Source organism: Furipterus horrens, unplaced genomic scaffold (genome assembly GCF_987537825.1).
Source record: "Furipterus horrens unplaced genomic scaffold, mFurHor1.1.pri manual_scaffold_1, whole genome shotgun sequence".
NCBI lineage: Eukaryota > Metazoa > Chordata > Mammalia > Chiroptera > Furipteridae > Furipterus > Furipterus horrens.
Window position 1 is genome coordinate 204,654,426 of NW_028327171.1, and position 23,054 is coordinate 204,677,479.

A 23,054-nucleotide genomic window follows, 5' to 3' on the forward strand; every position below is an offset into this window, starting at 1 on the left:
GCCTGTCCAATAAGCATTGGGGTTGGAGACACGACAACCAATTATTGGTTTCGGGGGAGGGACTGAAGGCTCGAGGCGGGTCTTGAGCAGCCAGAGAACCAATAGGGAGCTCGATGTGGTGCGAGGCTCAAGTGTTGGCGTTGTTGTTTGTCCTCTTCGCTGCTCCGTAGTGACGAGATTGCTATGGTGTTGCAGAAATCCGGTCTTGGAACTGTGGACTTGGTGGTGCCGCTCAGCTGCTGGAGACTTGTGGTGCACCTTCTGAGGGCTGGGAGGCGTACACACGGTTTAGTCCTTGCCGGAGCTCCTCGCACGGGTAACGAAGAGCGGCCGATTAGGAACCTCAGTGATTTTATCTCTGTTGAACTCGATTTGAAAGCTGGATGGTCCTCCATTTCAGTCTTGAGTGGTCCATGGCTGAGGGTTTCAGAAAGCGGGCTGGGGTCACGTATTAACCCCAAAGCCGACTCTTGGTACCCGGGTGAGGGCCGAGGCGCCTCGCGGCGCGGTGGAGACCAAGCCTGGCTGGCAGGAGACGCGGCAATCGAATCTCGCTTTGCCGGGGAGCGGGTCTCTTTTTCCTCTCTTTTCTGCTCAGCCATGTCACCGGCTCCAGCTACAGCCCAGGCTCCTACGTCCGTCTCCCTGTTTGATCTCAACGTGGATGCTCCGATCCTTCGGGGCCTGAGCCTGGTGAGACACCTTCCTGGGGAGAATCTGGCCCAGGCTCTGCGGACTTCCTGTCCAGGTATCCGGGAAGATTTGGGGTGGACCCATGGGGAACATGGCAGGGCTCTTTGCAGCTTATTTTGCTCCTCCAGAGAACACATTCTTACTGGTATTTCCCAGCTTAGGAGCTCTTGTTGACATCTCTTTCTGCAGGATAAAATTCATATTTTGGGGGGGAGAGTGGTCTATATTTTATTTTTTTAAATTACATTTTATTGATTATGCTATTACAGTTGTCCCGATTTTCCCCCCTTTAACCCCTTCCTCCCAGCACACCCCACTCCCTCCGGCCATCCCCCCACCATGGTTCATGTCCATGGATCATGCTATAAGTTCTTTGGCAGGTATAGCAGGTACTTGGCAGGTAGTTTACATCCCCATTGGCTATTCTGTAACTACCTATTTGTGCTTCTTAATCCCCTCACCTCTTTGCCCATTCCTCCTCATCCCCCCTTCCATCTGGCAGCCATCAAAATGCTCTCTGGCCCTGGCCAGGTAGCTCAGTTGGTTAGAGCATTGTCCTCATATGCAAAGGTTGCAGGTTCAATCCCCGGTCAGGGCACATACAAGAATCAACCAATGAATGCCTAAATAAGTGGAACAGCAAATTGATATTCTTCCTTCCCTCCCTCTCTCCCTTCCCCTCTCTCTAAAATCAATAAATTAAAAAACAACAACAAAACGCTCTCTGTACCCAGGATTCTGTCTCTGTTCTTCTTGTTTGCTTAGTTTTTTAGATTCAGTTGTTGATAGATAGGTATTTTTTTTTGCCATTTTATTGTTCATAGTTTTGATCTATTTTTTTCTTAAATAAGTCCTTTTAACATTTCATATAATAATGGTTGGATGATGATGAACTCCTTTAGTTTTTTTCTTATCTTAGAAGCTCTTAATTTGCCCTTTGATTCTAAATGATAGCTCTGCTGGGTAGAGCAGTCTTGCTGTAGGTCCTTGCTTTTCATGAATTTGAATATTTCTTGCCAATCCCTCCTAGCCTGAAAAGTTTCTTTAGAGAAATCAGCTGACAGTCTTATGGGAACTCCCCTGTAGATCACTAACTTCTTTTCTCTTGCTGCTTTTAAGATTCTGTGTTTATCTTTAATCTTTGGCATTTTAACCATGATGTGTCTTGGAGTGGGCTGGTTTGCATCCATCTTGTTTGGGACTCTGTGCTTCCTGGATTTATATGTCTTATTTTCTTCACCAAATTAGGGAAGTTATTTTTACTCTTTTTTTCAAATAGATTTCCAATTTCTTGCTCTTTTGCTTCTCCTTGTGGCACCCCTATGATGCAAATATTGGACCTCTTAGTGTTGTCCCAGAGCCTATGTATACTATGCTCATTTTATGGTTCCTTTTTTCTTCTTGTTCTGATTGATTGTTTTGTGCATCCTTATGTTTCATTCATTGATTTGACTTTCAGCTTCATCTGCTCTGTGCTGTTTTCTTGTAAATTGTTCTTTATTTCAATTAGTTAGTCCTTCATTTCTGACTGGGTCTTTTTTATGCTGTTGAGGTCCTCACTAAGTTCCTTGAACATCCTTATAACCAGTGTTTTGAACTGCATCTGATAGATTGCTTACCTCTATTTCATTTAGCTCTTTTTCTGGAGTTGTTTTTTTCCTAAAGATTTTATTTACTGATTTTATTTCTTTTTATTTTTAGAGAGGGGGAAAGGAGGGAGAAAGGAGGGAGAAAGAGGGAGAGAAACATCCATGTGTGGTTGCCTCTCCTGCGCCCCCAACTGGGGACCCTGGCCCACAACACAGGCACGTGCCCTGACTGGGAATCCAACTGGCAATCGTTTGGTTTGCAGGCCAGCGCTCAATCCTCTGAGCCACACCAGTCAGGGCTTTTTCTGGAGATTGATCTGTTCTTTCATTTGGGCCATGTTTCTTTGTCCCCTTGTTTGATAGGATTTAGGAAGTTGTGAGGCATGAGCCAAGACCATCCATTTATATGGAAAAGCAACTTGAGTGGGCCCGTAAATTGGATGGGACAGAGTCTGCGGGGCATCTCCAAGGTGGGGGGCGGTCAAACAGTGTTAGCCAGGCTGAGGGAGTCTCTGATATGGCACCAGTTTTCTGGTTCTGTTCCGGGAGGGGTTAGAAAACAGACAGAGGCCTCTGTTCGCCTTGACGCAGGACACTTCAGTTTCTCCCTGTGTGCCACTGGGGCTTTCAAGTGCTACCTCGGTGCTGGAGCTCAGAGGGAGTGTCTGATTAGGTGAGTCCCTGTGTGGGTTCTTTAAGATGAACTGCTTGGGGCTCCAGCAATTTCTTCACTGACTCAATCCCCACTGGTTTTTGCAGCCAGAAGTTGTGGGGACTTGTCTTCCTGGCACTGGAACCCTGGGGTGGGGGACCTGGTGTCAGCTGGGGCTCCTTGCTCCAGAGATATCCCTCCTTGATTTTTATCCATCACATCCCGAGTCTGTGCTCCTCTTATCTGTCTTGATGGATGAGGTTTCTTTAATTCCATAGTTGTCAGGCTTCCATTCAGCTTGATTTCTGATGGTTTTGGCTGATAGTTCTATATTTTAGTTGTAATTTTGATGAGGTTGTGCGAAGAGGTGAGCCATGTCTGCCTACACCACTATCTTGACTTTGCAGATAAAATTTATCTTAAGTTCATTCAATCTGTAGGTTTTTCTAGCACAGGCCCCTGAATTATCTCCAAACAAGTCTCTTGCCATTGCTTATGTCTTGTCTTATTAACACCACTGCCTGCAAAAACACTTGAAAATTCCTAAGTATTTTTCCCAAATCCTAGCTATAGTCCAAATTTAACTGGATTCCAATCAAATAATTCCTTCACATGAAATATGAAATGACATATTATTTGATTTTGTACAACTTTAGTTTGTCTCTGGCTGTTTTTCTTGAACCTTTTTATTTTGTTTTATTTTTAGATTTTATTTTCAGAGAGAAGGGAAGGAAGGGAAAAAGTGAGGGCGAGAATGATTGACGTGTGAGAGATACATTGATCTGTTACCTGTCCCACGCCTCCAATTGGAGACACAGATTACAACCCAGGCATGTGCCCTGACCAGGAATGGAACCAGCAACCTTTCGGTTCGCAGGCCGGTGCTCAAGCCACTGAACAACACTGGTCAGGGCTTCTTGAACCTTTTTTGAAAACAAACTACACACTATAATTGGAAATGTAAGCTAAAAATTCAGCATTGGGGAAGTGGTTTTTGCAATTAAAAATAACCTTACCAAAATATATTTTCTGCAAGATTTCTATAAATCTCTTTGGTTAATTTAAATACAAGGCTTGACTTATAGTCATTTTACATATATCTTTTCAAAAGCATATTTATTGTATAAAGTGATTACGATGCCATTTATTTCATGATGACTGTAAATTCCTTGAAGGCAAGGGCATGCCATCTCTTTATTTGTGCCCTCCTATGCTTTATCTTTTAGACACTGAATAGAATTCTAGGTACTATGGATTTGGGCACCCTTTCCACCTATAATTATCCTCCCCTTATTTAGGTTCAGAGGAGAGAGCAAGCCCAGAAAGAAAACCACTCCAGGGTCCTCTGGATATTTCAGGGAAATTACTTTGTTCAACCTGTGACCAGACCTTCCAAAACCACCAGGAGCAGGTAAAAGGCCTCCAGGTGCAGAACTAAAAGGTGGAAGCAAAAGTAAAATGGTGGGTGAGGAGAGAGAGACATTTGTTTTGCCTTTAATTAATAAAAGTCCATTTTTAAAATAGATCCTCAGCCCTGGCTGGTGTGGCTTAGTGGATTGAGTGAATCTTTTAAAAAAATTAAAAATTTTAAAAAGATCCTTACTCAAGGATATGCTTAATGATTTTAGAGAAAGAGGAAGGGGAAAAAAAGAGAAACATTGATCAGTTGCCTCGTATACATACCCCAACTGGGTATTGAACCTTCAACCTAGGTATGTGCCCTGACCGGGGATTACACTCACAACGTAACAATGCTCCAACCTACTGAGCTACCCGGCCAGGGCCAAAGGGCCATGTTTTGAATAAGGCAGTTGGTGTTACCTGGTCATACTTCCTGGAGTTCTGTTACTGGTCTTGGGTACCATAAAAGGCCAGGCTGGGGCATATTTCCACATTCTGCTTTCCTCATTGATTCCACCAGAGGGAACATTATAAGCTTGACTGGCATCGGTTTAACCTAAAGCAACGTCTCAAGGACAAGCCTCTCCTGTCTGCCCTGGCCTTTGAAAAGCAGAGCTCCACAGGTGATGACCGGGGGGTGACCTTTGTGTGAATAGGACATGGGGGTGGAAGAAGACCCCAGTTTAGGAGCTTGAGGAAAGTTCAAAGTTGGGGCACCAAACTCGTATGTATCATGTTTCAGGAGATCTTTCCAGCATCTCAGGATCAGAGGACTCAGACTCAGCCAGTGAGGAGGACTTGCAGATACCTGATGAGGAGAAGGCTGAGCTTGACAAGTCTAACCGATCCCGAGGCTTCCGCTCTCATCGGGTTCTTTTCCAAAATGCCCAGGGCCAGTTTCTTTATGCCTATCGCTGTGTCCTAGGCCCTCGCCAGGCAAGTGACAGCACAGGTTGTATGGTTAACTCCAATCTTTTGTACATTCAGCCTAGAGTTTTGCTTAGCCCAATCCATTTCTCACTTCTTCCCTTCCTTCCTGTTGGGTGTATCATGCTTGACATCACAGTCTTGGGTTGACCTGGCCTGAAATTTGGGAGGGTCAAGAGTAATGGAATTAATTTTGGAAACAGACCAATCTAGATTTGGATTATGGTTCTACTACTTTATCTTGACAATCTCTACAAGCCTTCTTATTTGTAAAGTAGAGACAAGGCGCAGGGTGAGGGGGGTGGTTGCATTAAATGAGATGTTGCTTGTGGAGCAGTTAGCACTGGCACTTGGTTTCTTACTGTCAGTTACTGTAACAGATGTTTGTCCTGCTCCTCTGTTGTCCAGGTGCCCCCGGAACGGCCAGAACTGCTGCTACAGAACCTGCAATGTGGAGGTCCTAGACACTGCGTGGTACTCATGGCTGCAGCTGGGCACTTTGCTGGTGCCATTTTCCAAGGGTGAGAGGATGCTGCAAGGGGTTGAGGATGGAATGGATCCTGTTTAGCTGGGAATGCCAGGTTCCTAGTACTGAGTCTTTGTTGTCTGTAGAAGAGAGGTGGTGACACACAAAAGCTTTCACCGCTACACAGTACGGGCCAAGCGTGGCACAGCCCAAGGACTTCATGATGCCCGGGGTGGGGCTTGTCGCTCTGCTGGAGCCAACCTGAGGCGCTACAATGAAGCCACACTATACAAGGTAAGTTAGGCATCTCAGATCTGGTGGTCCGCTAATGCGCATTTTCCCTCCCCTCAGCTCATTAAATGTGAGAGTGAAAAGGTTGACTCTTGTAACTTCCAGTCTTCATTATTTCTGGGTGGAATAGGTAGAATAAGATGAATCCCCAGGAATCTTGGTCCTCTTGTTCCTCCCTCTGTGTTAATTTCTACTTTTCACTTCCTATACTGGGGCCGTTTTTTGGTTGGATATTTAAAAGTAACAAGTGAAGATATACAAGGCTGAGTTACTCTCTTCTCTAGGAAGTTCGTGACCTGCTGGCAGAGCCAGGCTGGGCTAAGGCGCTGGGGGAGGCTGGGACAGTACTGCTGCGTGCCCCCCATTCTGGCCGGTCCTTGTTCTTCGGAGGCCAAGGGGCACCCCTCCAACGGGGGGATCCCCGGCTTTGGGATATCCCCCTCGCTACCCGCAGACCCACCTTCAAAGAGCTACAGCGCGTGCTCCATAAGCTGACCACCTTGCATGTCCATGGTGAGCCTTTGATCCTGTTCCTGACTCCCTAGACCTTCTAACCCAAACCTCGGATTCTCATCTGTGCGTCCAGGGAATTTCCTAGCCCTCGGACTGCAGCCCAATCACATCTTCGTTGAGAAAGACCTAGGTTGGCTTCGCCTCAGCTAAACTCAAGTAACATCTTTTATTTTATGGCAGGAGAAGACCCCCGGGAGACAGTCAGGTTGGACTCACCTCAGACACGCTGGAAGACAATGAGAGAGAAGAAGAAGGCTATGAAGGAAGAAGAAAAGGTCCCCAGTGATGAAAATGAGGCACTAGGGCAGAATGAGGATTCTCCCAAACAGGGTTTGAGCACCATCTATCAGCTGTCAAATCTCTATCTGGGTGTCTGTCCAGGAAATGGAATAGCAATTCTCCTACTCTCACTTTCCTATTTATAGATGAGCCCTTATACAGCATTCACACAGGTCTGTTTATAATGTGGGATGTATGGTAATATTTACTGAGACATGTTTAGTGACTTTTCCAAATCTCCAGTTAATGCTTTTATTCATTGATATATCACCAGTACTCAGAAGTCGTAACGTGAGGTTGATTTTCTGTCCCTTGGATTGCAGCCCTTATTGGATGCTAAGGGCTGCTCCCTGGCTGCACTCTTTGCCTCCATAGCTGTCACTGCTCCTATGCTTTCCTCTGTGTGCACCATCCTAATGCTGCTTGTGGGCGAGTATAGGGACTTTTGTCCCTGCCTGGCTCTTTCTAGGCTTGCCCTTGTCTGGGCTGAGACCCACATTTCTGCTTGTGATACTAGTGGATTTAGCTCTTGATGTGCTATTTTATCTTGGCGACAATACAAATAGTTTTATTTCAGAATGATCTGGATTGTCTTGTTACGTACATTCTTATACATCTGGGGCAGCCCCTATCCTTCCATCCTTGCATTATTGTTTAGATGGATCTAACATGTCAAATTTTTCCCTAGGTTCAGGGTCAGAGGGAGAGGATGGCTTCCAGGTAGAGTTGGAGCTAGTAGAGTCGACAATTGCGACCCTGGGTCTTCGTGAGTTTGAGGTGTCGTCCAAGCGGAGGAGGAAAAAAAGGAATAAGAGGGAGAAAAGCCAAGACCTTGAGGCTGGGGCACATATGACTCTTCCCCAGCAACCTCGAGAAGAGGAGGTCTTCTCACAGCAAGCCAGGGCACATGCAGCCCCTTTGGAGCCTTCCCTGAATGAGGCCAAGGTCCGTGGTCATTCAGAACTCTGGGACATGCTTCTTGCTGCTTGCCGAGCTGGAGATGTTGGGATGCTGAAAATCCAGCTAGCTGCCAGCCCTATGGACCCTGAAGTTCGCTCTCTGCTCAATGCCCCCTTGGGCTCCAGTGGCTTCACCCTCCTGCATGCAGCAGCCGCAGCTGGGAGAGGCTCAGTGGTTCGTCTGCTGCTGGAGGCAGGTGCTGACCCCACCATTCAGTAAGTTTAGGTCCCCATGCCAAGCGCTTTTTTATAGAGGATGATCTGAAGGCTAACGTTGGCATTGGCTACTTGACAGTGTTCTCTTGGTCTTGTTATGGGATGTTAGGAAATGCAGGATGCAAGTTGAGCCTGTTTTGGGTGTTTTCACACCTAGGGACTCCCAGACCCGGCCACCATATACCGTTGCAGCTGACAAATCAACACGGAATGAGTTCCGAAGGTTCATGGAGAAGAATCCAGATGCTTATGATTACAGCAAGGCTCAGGTCAGCTGGGAAAGGAAGCAGCAGCAGAATGGGAAGGCATGATAGATCCTGGCTGGGTCTTTTCTACTTTCTTAGTTTTGCCAAGGCTAGTTTGTATGGGTCTTACCTCAGACCTTCCTGGAAACCCTCCAGGTGCCAGGGCCACTGACGGCAGAAATGGAGGCACGGCAGGCTATGCGGAAAAGGGAGCAGAAGGCAGCCCGGCGGCTACGGGAGGAACAGCAGCGGAAGCAGCGGGAGCAGGAGAAGCAAGAACAAGAAGAGCAGCGGCAATTTGCCGCTCTCAGCGACAGAGAGAAGGTGAGACTGGAGGCTTTTCTTCCACAGCGAGACTTCCTTGGAGGTCTAATCCCTTCCCGGTGTGCAGCCGTCACTTCTAGGGTACCCTGTCCACCTCTGGGGCCGTCCTTACACAGCTTCTCTCCCCCTTAGAGAGCTCTGGCTGCAGAGCGCCGACTAGCTGCCCAGTTGGGAGCCACCACCCCTCAGATCTCTGACTCTGCAATTGTGAATGCGCGGTATGTGGAGGGGCAGCGGTGATAGGCGGGGGGGCCATAATGGAGAATGAGTGCCTACATAGAAAGGTTGTTGAGTGGATTTGAGAAGTTCTGTGAACCTTTGGAGTGGAAACAGAAATGGCAGGAGGGACGGGGAGAACTTGGATTGGAAAGTTTCTGGGGTACCTGTCCATCCACTTTTCTTCCTCTGTTCAGACGCTGCTGGAGTTGTGGGACATCCCTCCAAGGCCTCATTCCCTTTCACTACCTGGACTTCTCCTTCTGCTCCACACGCTGCCTTCAGGATCATCGCTGTCGGGCCGGGAAGCCCTCTTCCTGATCTCTCACACCTCCACCTGGGGTCAACTCTAGACCCTGAAAGGGCACATTCACACAGGTCCTAGGTTTCATCTTCCCCAAGAAACCAGAGTATCTGGAAGACTGGGGTGAGAGACACTCAGGAACCAGGGCAAAGATGGCCACAGAGGTGTGTGGAGCTGATACTGTCTCTGGAACTTTAATCACAATAAAGGTTTCGGTAAGGGAACTGCACTTGTACAGTTCTTATGGCCTTGTGGCCTTGGATTCTTTGTGCTTACTGTGGCCAGCACCAGGGGATCCTGCCCACTCCATGCCCATGTCCACGGGCTGCCTTTCTTTCAGTGCCCACTTGGTACAGAGGCACTTCGTGTATCATCTGAGAGGGAATAGAAATATGTCTTATGCAAGGTGCTATTGAGGATAGGACTATTCAGGAATTGGACTTGGGGTTGGGGAGGCACATTTTCTAGCTCCAGCAATGTGATTTTGTTGAGAACTCCCCTAGGAAACAGCAGGGGTCTTGGCACGTAGATGGTCTGTTGTGGCCCCCTCTTTGTCCAGTACCGGCCCAAGTTAAACCTATTGATCCAGACTTGGCCCTGGGTGGAAGGAGGAGAGAGGAAAGTAAATGGACAGTTCTCAAGGGGGTAGAATCATCCCCTTTTGGCTTTATAATCAGAGGAGTAATTTCTGATACCCCTTCTTCCATGATTAGCCTGTCTTACCAACCCCCAACCCCCACCCCAACCACCACCATCAGCAATACCTTGGTCCATCCAGGTAGAAAGAGAAATGTGTCCCCGCCTGAGTCTAAAATTGAAAATGTTGTGGAGTAGAAGGTGGGGCCAGAGGGAGTTTGAGGACGTGAACTTTTTGGAAATTGGAGAGGAAACCACCACTTTACAAGCTTATCAACTTTCAAAGGGAACATCAGCCACTGGGTAAGGATTGTTTGCCCCAGAATTGGTGGCTCTAATAGGCCCTGTGGAGAAGGCAAATGAAAATTCATCACTCAGTAACCTCTAAGGAGAAAGTGTCCCTAATCAAGCCCTGAGAAGCAACCAGTAGCCATGCCCAGATCGCAACCCCTCCCCCATCACTCCCCCCTCAACCCCCCCACCCCCCGCAACAAGCCGCTACTTCACTAAGGACGTGGCTCTTGCTTATTTATCTTCCACCAGGCCACTATCTTCCCAAGGGAGTTTGGTCATAAGCATATGGGGGCAAGAGGATGGGCAAAAAGCTAGCTCACCTTGAAATCACTGTGGTTAGACCCAAAACTGAGCCTCCCCATGTTCTCCAGCAGGACATCCAGTTGGGCCCCTATTTTCCCCATCAAAAATAGTTTGTGTTTTGTGTTTCGTTCCAAAACACCCTGAAACACCTGTGGATAAGAGAAGCTGTGAGGGGAAGGGCTCAGCATCTAGCTCCTGGCCACCAAACAGGAAGCCACGTTAGGACACTTATTTGGAGGGCAAAGAGAATGTAGCCCATCTGTCAATTACCCATCCATTCTGGAGCCTGACCCTCAGTCAAAGTCTTTCTTGTCCCAGCTTATCCCTGGAGCCCCTGCAAATACGGGCAGGCAGTGGGAAAAGGTAGATAGGGGAACTTAAGACTTAAGGGTGCTTGGGAGGAGAGGAAAGTGGAGCTCACAAGATATCCTGGAATTAGGTTCCTACCCCGTCCACCATCACATAGGCACGGTCATGAACTCCATTGTTTGGCACCCAGAATTGTGCTGGCTCAAAAACAGCGTGGCTTAGATACGTCCGGTACAGCATAAAGCCATGGTCCTGGGTGCGGGAAAATGAGTACTTAGGGTAAACTGGGATAAAAATGATACCATGGGGAAGGTGTGGAACATAGGGGGTCTTTGACTATAGCTGTTGAGGAAGGTTGCCTTGCCCACCAGATGTGGGATTATGCTTTACCTGCTTGACAGCCTCAAAGGTCATTGGCAAGACTGAATGGATGGGCCCTTGGGGGCACAGGAGGTGCAGGAAATCCAACAAATTTCCATCCTATTAGAATAAGGGGGTGGTAAAAAAAAATAGAATAAGGGGGCAGTATCAGAATAAAAGGGAAGTTTCAGAATAGGGAGCAGGCTGAATAGAGGGCTATTTAGAGAATAATAGGATAGAATCAAGAGATAGGGAGGAGCTTACCAGGTATAGGGTCAATGGTCCAAGCATCATCTTGGGGCTGGGGGGAGGTAAAGGTCCCAAGGGAATTTCCTGGAACTGAGCCCAAATTCTCTCAGGAGCCATAGAAAAACCATACAATCCCTATACCAAGACCTTAGCACAGGGTTCTTAACCTGGGGTCCAGGGAAGGGCTTCGGGGGTCATAAAGATCCTGTAATTTTGCACATATTGTGTGTATCTCCCCAGGTAGTCCCATTGGGAAATGCTTCTATAGGATTCTCACAGGGCTGCGGTCTAGTCAGCCACCAGTGATTTCTGGGAACCCTTTACAAACAAGGCACTCTCTTCCCCCAAATGAATAAAAGCCTTCGGCGATTAATGAAGTGGTAGAGCACCTGGCTGATGACATTTCGAAGAGCAAAAAGCTTAGGTGTAGCGTCCCCTGCTTCAGATATTGGTGCATCATAGTCATAGCTGGTAGTAATTGGAAGGAAGCGCCGCTTCTCATCAGCACCTGTTGCCATCAGAGGGGGCCGTTGTGGCCATATCCAGCTTCCTTCTAGATAATCCTAATCCACCCAGCCCTCAGATTCTAATTCCTTGCTCCGCCCCTGCTTCCACCACCGAGACCATCTGGACTCACCATTCCAGTATCCAAAGTTGGTACCTCCATGAAACATATACCTGAAGTAGGGAAAGGTGGAGGGAAAGGCACAAACTGACCCACGGAATCTTAACTTTCATCCCCAAAACCCAGTTACAGATTCATGTTGACCCCAATGTCTCCAGTTACATGTTCACACTGGCTCCCAACTTCAGCATGCTCTCTAGTCCTTTGGCTACAGCTGTAATGGAGCGTGTGGAGTGATTCTGGCCCCAGTAATCCAGCCAGCCTGTGTAGTACTCAGAGTTCACCTAGTGGGAAGTGATAGGAGCCATAAGCAAGATGGAGACCTAAGCTTGACCCACCCCCAACCTTGACTCTTGCCTTGACTGCCCTCCCCTCTGGCTTCTCACCAACGGCCCGTGGGGTTCATACTCCCTTTGCAGGGCAAAGATTTGGGTCGCGTTTTCAGCTACAGAAAGGAGGCACAGGTGAAAAAAAAACATCAGAGAGGAGGTGCCCCTTCCCCAGACTCCACTCCCAACCCTTGCTCAGGAGACCTGGGCCAAAATCTACAGTGGTATAGAGTCCCTCCAGGGAGCCACATGTGAGTCCTTCTGGCCCATCTGTGGTGAAGAGCAAAATCTTCTCTCCTAGCAGTGCACGGAAGAGCCCAGCCAGGTGCCTCATGTAGCCAAAGTCGCAGGCCCTATAGCTACCATATTCATTCTCCACCTGCCAGGGGAAAGGAAAAAGTGGAACTCAGCCGTGAGGTGGAGAAGGTTAAGGACCCCTTGGCTCCTCCTTCCCCTTGCCCAGTCAACACTCCTCTTGTACCTGAATGCTAATGATGTTGCCCCCATTGTGGTAGAGCCATGGATATATCTTGGGCAGCAAGACCTTGAACCAGGAGTCCACTGCAGCAAGGAAGTCTAAAGGAAGGAGCAGTGGCTCTGCTCATGAGGGCACCGCCACCTCTGCAATCCCCACCCCTAGCATCAACGCTAGCAACTTCATTCAGTGCAGCCGGAACTCCGGGCTGAAGTTTGCATCCCACTTGCCCACAACTAAATGTGGGGGGCAGAGGCTCTTGTGAGAAGAAGCCCTCAACCCTAAGCACTTGTATATCTTATCTACACAGCAAGGAAATTTGAGCACAGGAACACTTAAAGCGGTGTTTCTTGTAAATTTAGTTTTTAACTCTATGAAAAATGTTAAACACATCTTGGGAGCTACTATTATGTAATCAATGGACACTTGAGATTGCAATGAAGCAGCATGGGAATTCACAGTAACGTAAAGTGTCAGACCTGCACCTTGACGGACTCTGACAGGCCAGGTGATTTAAGTCATCAATCAAAAGATCATTATATCGGGTATCATGCCTTAAATTCTCAGCTGCTGTTTGTGATTTGTGTTGCTCCTACTAGGCTTCATGAATGTCATTACCTTTGCCTGACACTTTCTCCCCACCCTCCTTTACCTAGCCAACTCCAACTCAGTCTTCAGGCCTTATATTTCACTTCCTCAAGAAAGCCTTCGATATCCTAGATCAGGGTATATCTCCGTTACATGCTCTCATATCACTTCATACTTCTTTTTCAAGCACATAACCAATTATAATTAAGCATTTATTTCTATAAATTGTTTCCTGTTGGTCACACCCCTAGTGAGCAGGAACTTTGTCAGGTTCATTTGCTTGGTCCCTATCATTGAGGACAATGCCTAGCAGATAGCAGATTCTCAAAGGTGAATTTGATGAAAAGTATTTTGGAGGATATTTCTGTATTCTTAAAAGATTTAATTCCTTTGTATATTTAGTGTTCTGTATAAAGGAGGCCCAGGTTTTATTGCCTTCTTTAATCCAAGCATACATTAAATTTCATTCAACAAGGGTATTTATGGGTGGTGACTAAGCGCCAAGCACTGTTCTAGGTGTTAGGGATCTAGAACAAAATAGACAAAAATCTCTGCCTTTGTGGAATTACCTTTCCAGTGAGAGAAGCAGATAATAAATTAAACAGGCAAATTACATAGTGGGCTAATGCCAAGGAGAAAAAGTAAAGCAGGGAAGGAAGATAAAAAATGGTGCAAATGGGGGAGCTCAAATTTTAGAGGGTGGCCCAGGGGAGGCCTCACTGTGAAGATGATTCTGCAAGAAGCCCTGGTGGGTGTGAAGAACAGCAAGAGGCCAGTGTGAACAGTGGGAAGAGTAGGTGTCAGGGAGGTGACTGAGCCAATTAGGTAGGACCTAGGAGAGCACCTTAAGGAATCTATGGTTCGTATCCTGAATGAGATGAGAAGCTGTTGGAGAGGTTTAAGCAGAGGAATGACATGATCTGATACACAGTTAAACATATTTTAACAGGATCGCACTAGTTGCTCTATTGAGAACAGACTACACAGGGAAAGAGCAAAGAAGGGAAACCATTTAGGAAGCTATTAAAATAATCCAGCTGAGAGAGGCGGTGGCAGTGGAGGTGATGAAAAGTAGTTGAAGTCAATATATTTTGAGGGTAAAGAACACAGATTTTTCTGATGGATTGAATGCAGGGTATGAGAGAAAGACATGAAGAATTATACCATAGTGTTTAGTCTGATAAGTTGGGAAACAGATTTGCCATTAACTGAGACAGGGAGACTGTAGTAGAATAGGTGGTTTGGGAGGCCATAACAAGAGCTTAGTTATATCATTACAACTTTTAGATCTCCAAATGCAGAAGTCAAGCAGGCGGCTGGATATATGTATTTGGGAAGGTCCGGGAGATAAACATATTTCAGAGTCACTAGCTATCAGATGAAATTTATTTATTTATTTTTTAAAGATTTTATTTATTTATGTTCAGAGAGATGGGAAGGGCAGGAGGAAGAGAGAGAGAGAAAAACATCAATGTGTGAGAGACACGTCGACCAGTTGCCTCTCGCACGCCCCCAACCAGGGACCTGGCCGGCAACCTGGGCATGTGCCCTGACTGGGAAACAAACTGGCAACCTTTTGGTTCTCAGGCCAGCGCTCAATCAGGGCGCTATCAAATGGAATTTAAAGCCCTACAAATGGATGAGATCATCCAGGGCGTGAACATAGAAAAGAGAAACATCCAAACACTGAGCCCTGAAACACTCAAGCATTTAGCAGAGTCTGAGGAGTGGTCGGAAAGAATGTGGAAGCCGAGAGGAAAACGTAGTTCAAAGGAGAGTGATCAACGGTGCTGAATGCTGCTGATTGGTCAAGGAGGATGAGGCCTGAGAAATCACCATGGAGTTAACAATAAAGGGGACACTGGTTTTCTTGAGAAAAACAGATTGCATGTTGGTGTTCCATCAATACTTTACCTTTTAAATATATTTCATAGTCAGCCTAAGGGGCATAAAACTCTCCAGTACCCTACGAAGTGGAACAGCACCCAGAGAGTCCTCAGCAGATAGAAAGTGTTTACCAGAGTGACCTTTCTAAAAGGTGGAAGTCAGATAAAATTATTCCCTTGCTCCAATGACTTCCTATTTGCACCTGAAATGAAACCCAAACTCCTGAAATACTGGGCATCTCAGAGCTTAATCTTGAGTTCTCATTTTTTCCCTACACTCTTTCCCCCGGTGATTGATGTCTCAGTAGCCATAAATTTAAGTGCCATCTTTAGACTGGTAATTCCAAAATTTAACTCAGACCTCCCCATAAGCTCCACACTCACATATTCTATTGCTTACTGAATATCCTCACTTGAGTTAGAAATGATAAAAATTGTACTATTTTCTCCCCAAAAGTTGTTTCTTTGTCACTCCCTGTCTTCTCTATCTTCTCCCCGTCAGTAAATAGCACCACCATCTTGACTGGCCAGAAACTTCATTCCTTTCTTTCCAGATCCTACTAACACTCTCCCTACCCCTACCCTTTCCATCAAAATTTATCAATACGTCCTGGGGATTTTATCTCCAATCTATATCTCAATTCTGCTCTTTTCTTTCCATTTCCCCCACCACAACCTTAGTCCAGGCTTAGTCTCCCAATTGGTTTCTTCGCTGTCATTCTTACTCCCCCTCCCCTCCCTCTATTCTCCACACCCAGGCTAAAGTAATCTGAAAACAAATCCAGTCATGTCACACCTCTGGTTAAACTCAAAGACTTTCCACTGTGCTAAGAATAAAATGCAAGCCCCCTACAATGGCCTACAAGATCCTGCATCAATAGTCACTATCTATCTCTAATTTTACATCGTACCATTCTCTCCCTTACTCACTGTGCTCCCGCCACACTGGCCTCAACCATGCCATGTTCTTTGCCATCTCTGGGCCTTAGAATATACCATCCCCTCTACCTGGTTGTTCTCACCACTCTTCGTAAGAACAGAGCTTTTCCTTCCCTACAGTCAACTGAATGTCATCTTTTCAGAAAAGTATTTCCTGACTTCCCTACCTAAAAGAGGCCCTCTCTATTATTCAGTATCCCAACTCCTTGTCTATTTTCTCATGTGGTATTTTTACATCTTGCAATATTACAGGTTTGGGCTTCTTTAAAAATCTGTTTCTTCCACTATATTATAAGGTCCATTGCAAAGGGACTGGATCTGTCTGTTTCCCCAGTTTCTGGCATTCTGCTGGACATGAAGAAAACACTCAATATGATCTCCAATTTGGGGATGGTCTCTTCTCTTTGGGATACCCAAGTGACCCATTTGTCATTGTTGTTTGCTTTTTTTCCGTGTTAATTTTTTTTTGTCTCAGCTTACCTGGATCTGAGGTTCTCAGATGAATATTAGGTTTACGAAGCAACCAGGCTGGGAGACCCCCCTGAGACAAACATAAAGACAACAAAGAAGCATGTGGGTTTTGTTGCCTGAGAAGTTAAATACAGTGCTGAAAGTGGCCCTAGGGTGCGGGCAGAAGGGAGTAGCCTAGGAACCCCCACATGGGTGGCTTTGGTTCTATCCCTTCTCCAACTAACTCACCATCTCCCACTCTGCACAGATGTAAGGTCCTGGTCTCAGTATGACCAACAGGTTTGCTAAAGATGCCTCATTCAGAAATGCAATGAGATCCCGGCTGCCATTAAAGTTATAGACCCCAGGCTCTGGCTCATGGTAGTTCCAGGGCACATAACTGAGAAAGGAAGAGGTTAACAGGCCCAAGGCGGGCATGGGCAGATGCCGAGGAGGGTATGAGCTCCTGACCTTGCAGGGAATCTCCAGGAAGGAGGTCCTGAACCAACCTTGCCCATCCTTTGCCTGGAAGTCCTGGAACTCTACCCCCCCCACTCCCCGACCCCCCCCCCCCCGCCCCACCACACACACGTCATACCCAGCCTTTCTTCCTATCCCGATCTCCTTTATAAGGGGGTTGTAGGAAGAGTAAATCCCACCCCGATCCTGAGCCCTTCTTACAACTGTACGGCGTTGAGGCCACTCATTTTCATCTTGGAAAGTCGGTCTGCCCAAAGCACCCGCGGTACCCGAAAGTAGTGAAGGCTGCCAGACACGTAGCGGAACGGAGTCCCGTCCAGGAGGAATCTATCATGGTCCCGATCTACTACGAACGACCGAGTGTCTACCTGCAAAGGGAGAGACCGTCTTCAGTACAGGTCTGGAGGAGGGACAGGAGCCGGGGCGGGGGTGGGGGCGTCGGCGTCTGCCTAGGGCAAAAGAGATGGACCTAGCTCTGCCCAGTGTTTTGTTATTTTTCACTTTCTCTCCTACGCCTCACCGCAGACTAGTCCAATCCTCTTATCTTTTTACCTGGGGCGGCGGCGGCAGCAGCAGCAGCAGCAGCAACAGCAAGGACGGAAGACAGAGCGGCTTCTTGGGAGTCATGGCGCTTAGACGGAGGTCCGACTGTCACGTGGCGGATTCTTGGGAGGAAACCTCAACGAGCAAGGAGGGGCGGAGACCACCTCAAGTTGCCAAGCAATAGCTAGCCGGGACTCCCGCTACTCTACTAGTTTGTAAAATCTCCTACATATTGAACCAACTTTATAAGCGTCACCTGCGAGCTTGTTAGAATTGCAGTCTCAGGTCCTACCTCAGACTTACAGAATCAGAATTTGTATTTTAACCAGATTCCCAGGCGGTTGTAAACACATTCAAGATTGAGACAGTGCTCTACTAGACTGAGCTCCCTAAGGGCTGGAAGCGTCTTGTCCATCTTGAATCCTCAACCTCTAGCACAGGGCCCACACATAGCAGGTTAAATCTAGATGACTGTCAGAACCAGGGGAGCTAAAACAGGTTCAGAACCGAGGGAAACTGTAGGAAGATCATCCCAGTCAGGTGTCAGGGAGGCAGTGGGCGGGGGGGGGGGGGGAGGGGGCGTAGATTACAAAAGGGATATTTTTCCTGGAGAGCCCTATTTCAAGCACCACCCAGGACATTCCATCTTCTTTGGGTGTGCGCTCCTTTCCAGTTTATCCCTGCCTGTCTGGACAAAGAGACGTCAAGAACAGCAGCTTGGTGCCAAGGCTTGGAATCTGTGAATTTCTATTACTCCTACCTTCACAGTCCCAAGTCTGGGATGTGAGGACCAGGGTAATAATAACAGCTCTGTTTGACACTTACTGAGAGCTATGCGTCAGATATTTTGCTAGTCACTTCACATATCATTTAGTCTTCAAACAACTCCATAAGGTAGATAATTATCATTTGCATTTTACAGATGAGGAAATTGAGGAACAGAAACATTAAGTAGCCTGTTCAAGGTCACATAACTAGTTTAGTAGAGTTGGGATTTGAACTACGCAGTCTGGCCTTATGGTTCATGCACTTAACTCTAGGTACTAAGCTACCTATTTTATAGATACGAAAAGTGAGGTTAAATAACTTGTTCGACCTCACACACCTAGTAGGCTATTACTAACGACAAGATTTAGACCCTAGTCTGCTTCAAGAGCTTGAGCTCTTAATCAGCGAGATAGGGTTGTACTGATCAGAGCTCCAGGAGTCCAGGTGGCCAGCACCCACCCCTCTCTGCAACCCGGCCCCCCATCCACCCAGCGCGCCGGAGGTGTGAGGCCTCCTACCTCCGGCATTGGGAAATGGAGGTCCTGGGGGCCTCGGGCCGAGCCCGGCTTTGCTCCCCCCTGGCGTAAGTGCTTGCGTCCTGACCCCTACTGAAGGCCGGTGTGGAACCCTCACTCGGGTCCCCGAACCCGTCCTCCAGTAGGCCTAACCCGTCCCCGATCTGTCACCTCTGCGCCCCTACATCCTCTGGACGCCAGGCGGTTGCTAGGATACTGCGGGCTGCTACGCAGGCGCGGAATGATGACACAAGCACTATTTCCGGTCCCTGACGCTTCCCTCCTACCCGAGCCAGGTCAGTGCGGAACCTGGGCAAGTTTACCCGGGGTGTACCTTCCGAGGCCGGGGGTGGGCTCTGCAAGGGATGGGTCCGAGCCTCGCATCCCCGGGAACTACCCTGTTCCCTGCATTCGCGGCCCGATGGGCGTGAGAGCCGGGGCCGCCCAAAGGAGTGCTGGTGGCGGAGGAAGCGGTCTGGTAGTTGCTGCGTGGCCTGAGGCTTTAAGGCACCTGATCCCAGCCTTCTGGGAGATGGTATCTCCAAGGCCCGTTTTCTCTAGATTCCGAGAGCTGGGCCTGAGCTCTCCACATTAGTCTTTCAGGGGTTGTCTGAATTGTGCCCGACCCGCGATCCTGCCGTTCTTTTCCTTTAGCATGATCCGCTGGGCCCCGAGCGCATCGCCTGGGAGAGCCCACTCACCCTGGACGAACCGTTCGGCAGCCTCAGACCGTCCTTGAGGAGGATGACTGAGACATTATGGGCCACGCGCTGTGTATCTGCTCTCCGGGAACTGTCATCATTGACAATAAGCGCTACCTCTTCATCCAGAAACTGGGGGAGGGGTGAGTGTTTAGAAATCACTAGTCCCCAGGGTTATGGTGATTGAAGGACAGCAGTCTGCACATAATAGTGGCACAAAGGTTTTATTCTGTTAACCTATCTTTTAACTCACCTGACAGAGCCTAGTGGCATGCTAGTCAAGAAAGTAGATTCTGAAGCCAGGCCTCCTAATCCACCTTGTGTGACCTCGATAAGCCATGGTTTCTTCATTTGATTAATGGAGATAATTACTATCTTGTGTCACTGATGGAGCTGTGAGCATTAAATGAGATAATGCATATAAAGTGTCTCACCAGTGCCTGGTTCACAGCACTTTAATAAATGTTGACTATTCATTAATGTTTATTGAGCAACTATTATGTGCAGAGTACTGGGTTATGACCACAGGACCTCAAAGATTACTGTGTGCCAGCTCTTGAGCTCAAAATGTAATAATCTTCAGACTTCTCTTAAGAGTCACATCTTGGGAGGGTTTCTGCTAAATGGGAAAGACACCCCCCTGTTCTCCTCAGGAAATTCCTCTGGGTCCAAGCACTGTGGGAGATGACCATAGTCCTTCACTGACCCCTTTGGCCCACAGTGGGTTCAGCTATGTGGACCTAGTGGAGGGGTTACATGATGGACAATTCTACGCCCTGAAGCGAATCCTGTGTCACGAGCAGCAGGACCAGGAGGAGGCCCAACGAGAAGCAGACATGCATCACCTCTTCCATCACCCCAACATCCTTCACCTCGTGGCTTATTGTCTGAGGGAGCGGGGCACTAAACATGAGGCCTGGCTGCTGCTACCCTTCTTCAAGGTCAGAAAGTCTCCTGGCTGTGGAGACTATGTGAGCAGTCAAGTATGTTAGGAAGCAGAGATTATGTCCTGGGTTTGAGCACTTCAGATCTGGAGTTTAGAGGAATCCGAATGGGGCTGTAGGGTGTGGTGTGTGTGGTGAAAAGGTCGATAGGCTTTTGATATAGGGAAGGGACCAGACTCAGGGAGCAGAGGTTTGAAAAACAACTGTGGACATACTTGTGTTGCAGAGAGGTACACTGTGGAATGAAATAGAAAGGCTGAAAGACAAAGGCAACTTCTTGAATGAAGATCAAATCCTTCAGCTGCTGCTGGGTATCTGCAGAGGTCTCGAGGCCATTCATGCCCAGGGTTATGCCCACAGGTCAGTGGGAGGACCCTGTATACTTTCTGGGGCAGAAAGAAAGAACTCCATCAAGAGAAATGAGAGGTCTCTGCTCTCCTCCTAAGGAACAGCCCCCATGATCCTTTTTGCACCCCCGGACTCTAGCCTCCCTGTCCACGGATGCTCATGGGTCATGTTCACTTCCTGACAGGGACCTGAAGCCTACCAATATCTTGCTTGGAGATGAGGGGCAGCCGGTTTTAATGGACTTGGGTTCCATGAATCGAGCACGTATTCATGTGGAGGGCTCCCGCCAGGCTCTGGCCCTACAGGTAAGAGTCTCCAGGTCCCATTGCCCCCCTGTTCCCCATTCCTGCCCTCTTCTGGTGCATTCCCCATTTTTGCCACATGACCATAACCTGTGGCCCACTTTTGAGTTCTGGGGTCACTGTTCCAGGACTGGGCAGCCCAGCGGTGCACCATTTCCTACCGGGCCCCGGAGCTCTTCTCTGTACAGAGTCACTGTGTCATCGATGAGCGGACTGATGTCTGGGTGAGGAGCATGTGGATGGCAATCTGTGTGGGGAGGACTGCTGCTCTGTACCTACTAGGCAGTCGAGGAGCAGGCCTTTGGTTTCCAGTGCCCGGGGCCCCAGGAACCATGTATGTCCCCATCCCCCTCAACTTCCTTCCTGGCAACTGTCACTGACACTGTACTTCATTGCTCAGGAAGTGGTATAACGCTGCCCTTTGAACAGGGTTGATACAGCTAAGTGTCAAGGCTGAAGACAGTGGCTAAACAACGGGTGTAGAGGCCTCCAGCTACCTGGCAGTTTCTCTGGGCTCCGGTGGTGTCATATGGCTGAAGTCAGCTTAGTCCTTTCAGCTCACATAGTGTCCTTCCACTACAGAATTAAGAGGAGAGTCATTACCTCCATTGGTCCCCTTCCATGGAATAACAAAGTTATGCTCAGTCTCTAGGCTGTGTGCTATATGCTATGATGTTTGGAGAAGGCCCTTATGACATGGTGTTCCAGAAAGGTGACAGTGTGGCCCTGGCTGTACAGAATCAACTCAGCATCCCACAAAGCCCCAGGTGAGCAATAGAAGCGGCACCAAGTGCTTGCCTTGACATTACTGGAGGTTGAACGTCGGCATGGTGGATGGGTGCCCCTCAGTCACCCTGCGCCCCTCCCTCCACAGGCATTCTTCAGCATTGCGGCAGCTGCTGGCCTCTATGATGGCTGTGGACCCCCAGCAGCGCCCTCACATTCCCTTCCTCCTCAGTCAGCTGGAGGCACTGCAACCCCCAGCTCCAGGCCAGCACACTACCCAAATCTGAACGAACTAGTGGCCACGTTGAGGTGGCCCCTGTGCCTTGGAACAAGGCCTCTGTCCCTCACTGGAATCTCTGTCCTTTCTATCCAGACCTGCTCTTATATTTGGGGGCACAGGGGTTGGGAAGTCAGCTCAGTCTTCTATATCTGCTCTGTTCTCTTAACCCCAGAAAACTGGACAGGGAGCCTGACTTGGAGTGGGTGATGGTGGGGTATGGGGAAAGGGAAATAGAATATAGATAGAATATGGTAAATGCTCTGAGCAGGACTGCTGAACTTACATCATGGTTTGCCTCCAAATGTGGGAGCAGCAGAATCTATAAATAAAAGAATAAAGTGAAAGCGGCTTGGTGTGAATCTTAGTCTCATTGTTCCTGAAGTGAGAAAGGTGATGCAAGGGGCCCAAAGTCTGGTTGCCATTTCCACGGAATAGCCTGGAAAGAAGAGGGACTGGTGTGTCGAGTCAGGATGGCATGATTTCATCGTTCCACATCAGCAGGCAGTTCTCCTTACTTAAAATCTGGCTGGTTGGCAATGGGCAGTTCTTCTAGCTTGTCTTACTTAAAAACTTAAAGCTGCTCTGGCTTGAGTGGGCTTCTATGCCAAGACCTGGGAATAGGGTCCCCTAAAGGCCCATTCGACTCATTCTTCCTTCATTCCCAGGAGTTGGTAGCTTAGCAAGAGCAGCCCGCCCAGCTCGTTTGCCAGGCAAGGGCTTCTGGGTGGAGACACCTGAGAAAGCCTTGGGACAGCTACAAAACAGGTCTCCCAGCCTCAGCCTGGGGGCAAAGGGAGTAGAGGTGGCAGCCATTTTGGCCCAGTCTCTCCCAGATGGTTTTAGCTCACACATGGTTAATGATTAATGAGGTCAGTGTGGAGTGGCAGTATCCAGCTGCCACTTCCTGCCCACTGTGCTGAGTAAACAGG

At 48.2% G+C, this 23,054-nt stretch overlaps 3 protein-coding genes across 6 annotated transcripts; 2 read left to right on the forward strand and 1 right to left on the reverse strand.

Moving 5' to 3' along the window:
- Window positions 1–165: 165 nt before the first annotated feature.
- On the forward strand, window positions 166–9,299 carry ANKZF1 (ankyrin repeat and zinc finger peptidyl tRNA hydrolase 1). 3 transcript variants are annotated; one of them, XM_090284266.1, is made up of 14 exons: window positions 166–316; window positions 599–748; window positions 4,233–4,345; window positions 4,856–4,958; window positions 5,078–5,271; window positions 5,671–5,783; window positions 5,875–6,022; window positions 6,304–6,532; window positions 6,713–6,862; window positions 7,500–7,986; window positions 8,144–8,255; window positions 8,388–8,555; window positions 8,688–8,773; window positions 8,969–9,299. In XM_090284266.1, the coding sequence occupies exons 1-14, from the start codon at window positions 184–186 to the stop codon at window positions 9,090–9,092; spliced, it is 2,310 nt and encodes a 769-aa protein (XP_090140392.1). In that variant the 5' UTR covers window positions 166–183; the 3' UTR covers window positions 9,093–9,299. The 3 variants fall into 3 exon arrangements, with proteins under 3 accessions (XP_090140392.1, XP_090140401.1, XP_090140384.1); XM_090284275.1 differs by having other exon boundaries at window positions 166–748; window positions 8,688–8,791; window positions 8,911–9,299; XM_090284258.1 differs by having other exon boundaries at window positions 166–748.
- On the reverse strand, window positions 9,245–19,624 carry GLB1L (galactosidase beta 1 like). The gene is made up of 17 exons (XM_090284324.1): window positions 18,828–19,624; window positions 17,551–17,676; window positions 17,200–17,366; window positions 16,768–16,918; window positions 16,549–16,609; window positions 12,662–12,756; window positions 12,385–12,559; window positions 12,238–12,296; window positions 12,014–12,135; window positions 11,864–11,904; window positions 11,616–11,734; window positions 11,242–11,316; window positions 11,008–11,097; window positions 10,756–10,869; window positions 10,326–10,457; window positions 9,840–10,055; window positions 9,245–9,672 (listed from the first exon to the last, which is right to left on the reverse strand). Exons 2-17 carry the CDS (start codon window positions 17,623–17,625, stop codon window positions 9,412–9,414), a joined length of 1,953 nt encoding a protein of 650 aa, XP_090140450.1. The 5' UTR covers window positions 17,626–17,676; window positions 18,828–19,624; the 3' UTR covers window positions 9,245–9,411.
- On the forward strand, window positions 19,050–22,473 carry STK16 (serine/threonine kinase 16). 2 transcript variants are annotated; one of them, XM_090284312.1, is made up of 8 exons: window positions 19,050–19,120; window positions 19,479–19,668; window positions 20,247–20,466; window positions 20,696–20,829; window positions 21,002–21,122; window positions 21,248–21,343; window positions 21,765–21,886; window positions 21,994–22,473. In XM_090284312.1, the coding sequence occupies exons 2-8, from the start codon at window positions 19,583–19,585 to the stop codon at window positions 22,130–22,132; spliced, it is 918 nt and encodes a 305-aa protein (XP_090140438.1). In that variant the 5' UTR covers window positions 19,050–19,120; window positions 19,479–19,582; the 3' UTR covers window positions 22,133–22,473. The 2 variants fall into 2 exon arrangements, with proteins under 2 accessions (XP_090140438.1, XP_090140428.1); XM_090284302.1 differs by lacking the exons at window positions 19,050–19,120; window positions 19,479–19,668 and having other exon boundaries at window positions 20,070–20,466.
- Window positions 22,474–23,054: the final 581 nt, after the last annotated feature.

What these genes read in the sequence shown, in the direction of transcription:
- STK16 (XM_090284302.1), top strand. Translation starts at nt 20,149, where the DNA reads ATGGGAAAGACACCCCCCTGTTCTCCTCAGGAAATTCCTCTGGGTCCA. An exon ending in GCCCAGGGTTATGCCCACAG is followed by an intron (nt 20,830 to 21,001) that starts GTCAGTGGGAGG and finishes ACTTCCTGACAG; the next exon opens with GGACCTGAAGCCTACCAATA. An exon ending in GCCAGGCTCTGGCCCTACAG is followed by an intron (nt 21,123 to 21,247) that starts GTAAGAGTCTCC and finishes TCACTGTTCCAG; the next exon opens with GACTGGGCAGCCCAGCGGTG.
- GLB1L (XM_090284324.1), bottom strand. Translation starts at nt 17,625, where the DNA reads ATGACTCCCAAGAAGCCGCTCTGTCTTCCGTCCTTGCTGTTGCTGCTG. An exon ending in TGCTGCCGCCGCCGCCCCAG is followed by an intron (nt 17,367 to 17,550) that starts GTAAAAAGATAA and finishes CTCCCTTTGCAG; the next exon opens with GTAGACACTCGGTCGTTCGT. An exon ending in TCTGTGCAGAGTGGGAGATG is followed by an intron (nt 16,610 to 16,767) that starts GTGAGTTAGTTG and finishes TGTTTGTCTCAG; the next exon opens with GGGGGTCTCCCAGCCTGGTT.
- ANKZF1 (XM_090284275.1), top strand. Translation starts at nt 184, where the DNA reads ATGGTGTTGCAGAAATCCGGTCTTGGAACTGTGGACTTGGTGGTGCCG. An exon ending in TCTGCGGACTTCCTGTCCAG is followed by an intron (nt 749 to 4,232) that starts GTATCCGGGAAG and finishes CCCCTTATTTAG; the next exon opens with GTTCAGAGGAGAGAGCAAGC. An exon ending in GGTGCTGACCCCACCATTCA is followed by an intron (nt 7,987 to 8,143) that starts GTAAGTTTAGGT and finishes TTTCACACCTAG; the next exon opens with GGACTCCCAGACCCGGCCAC.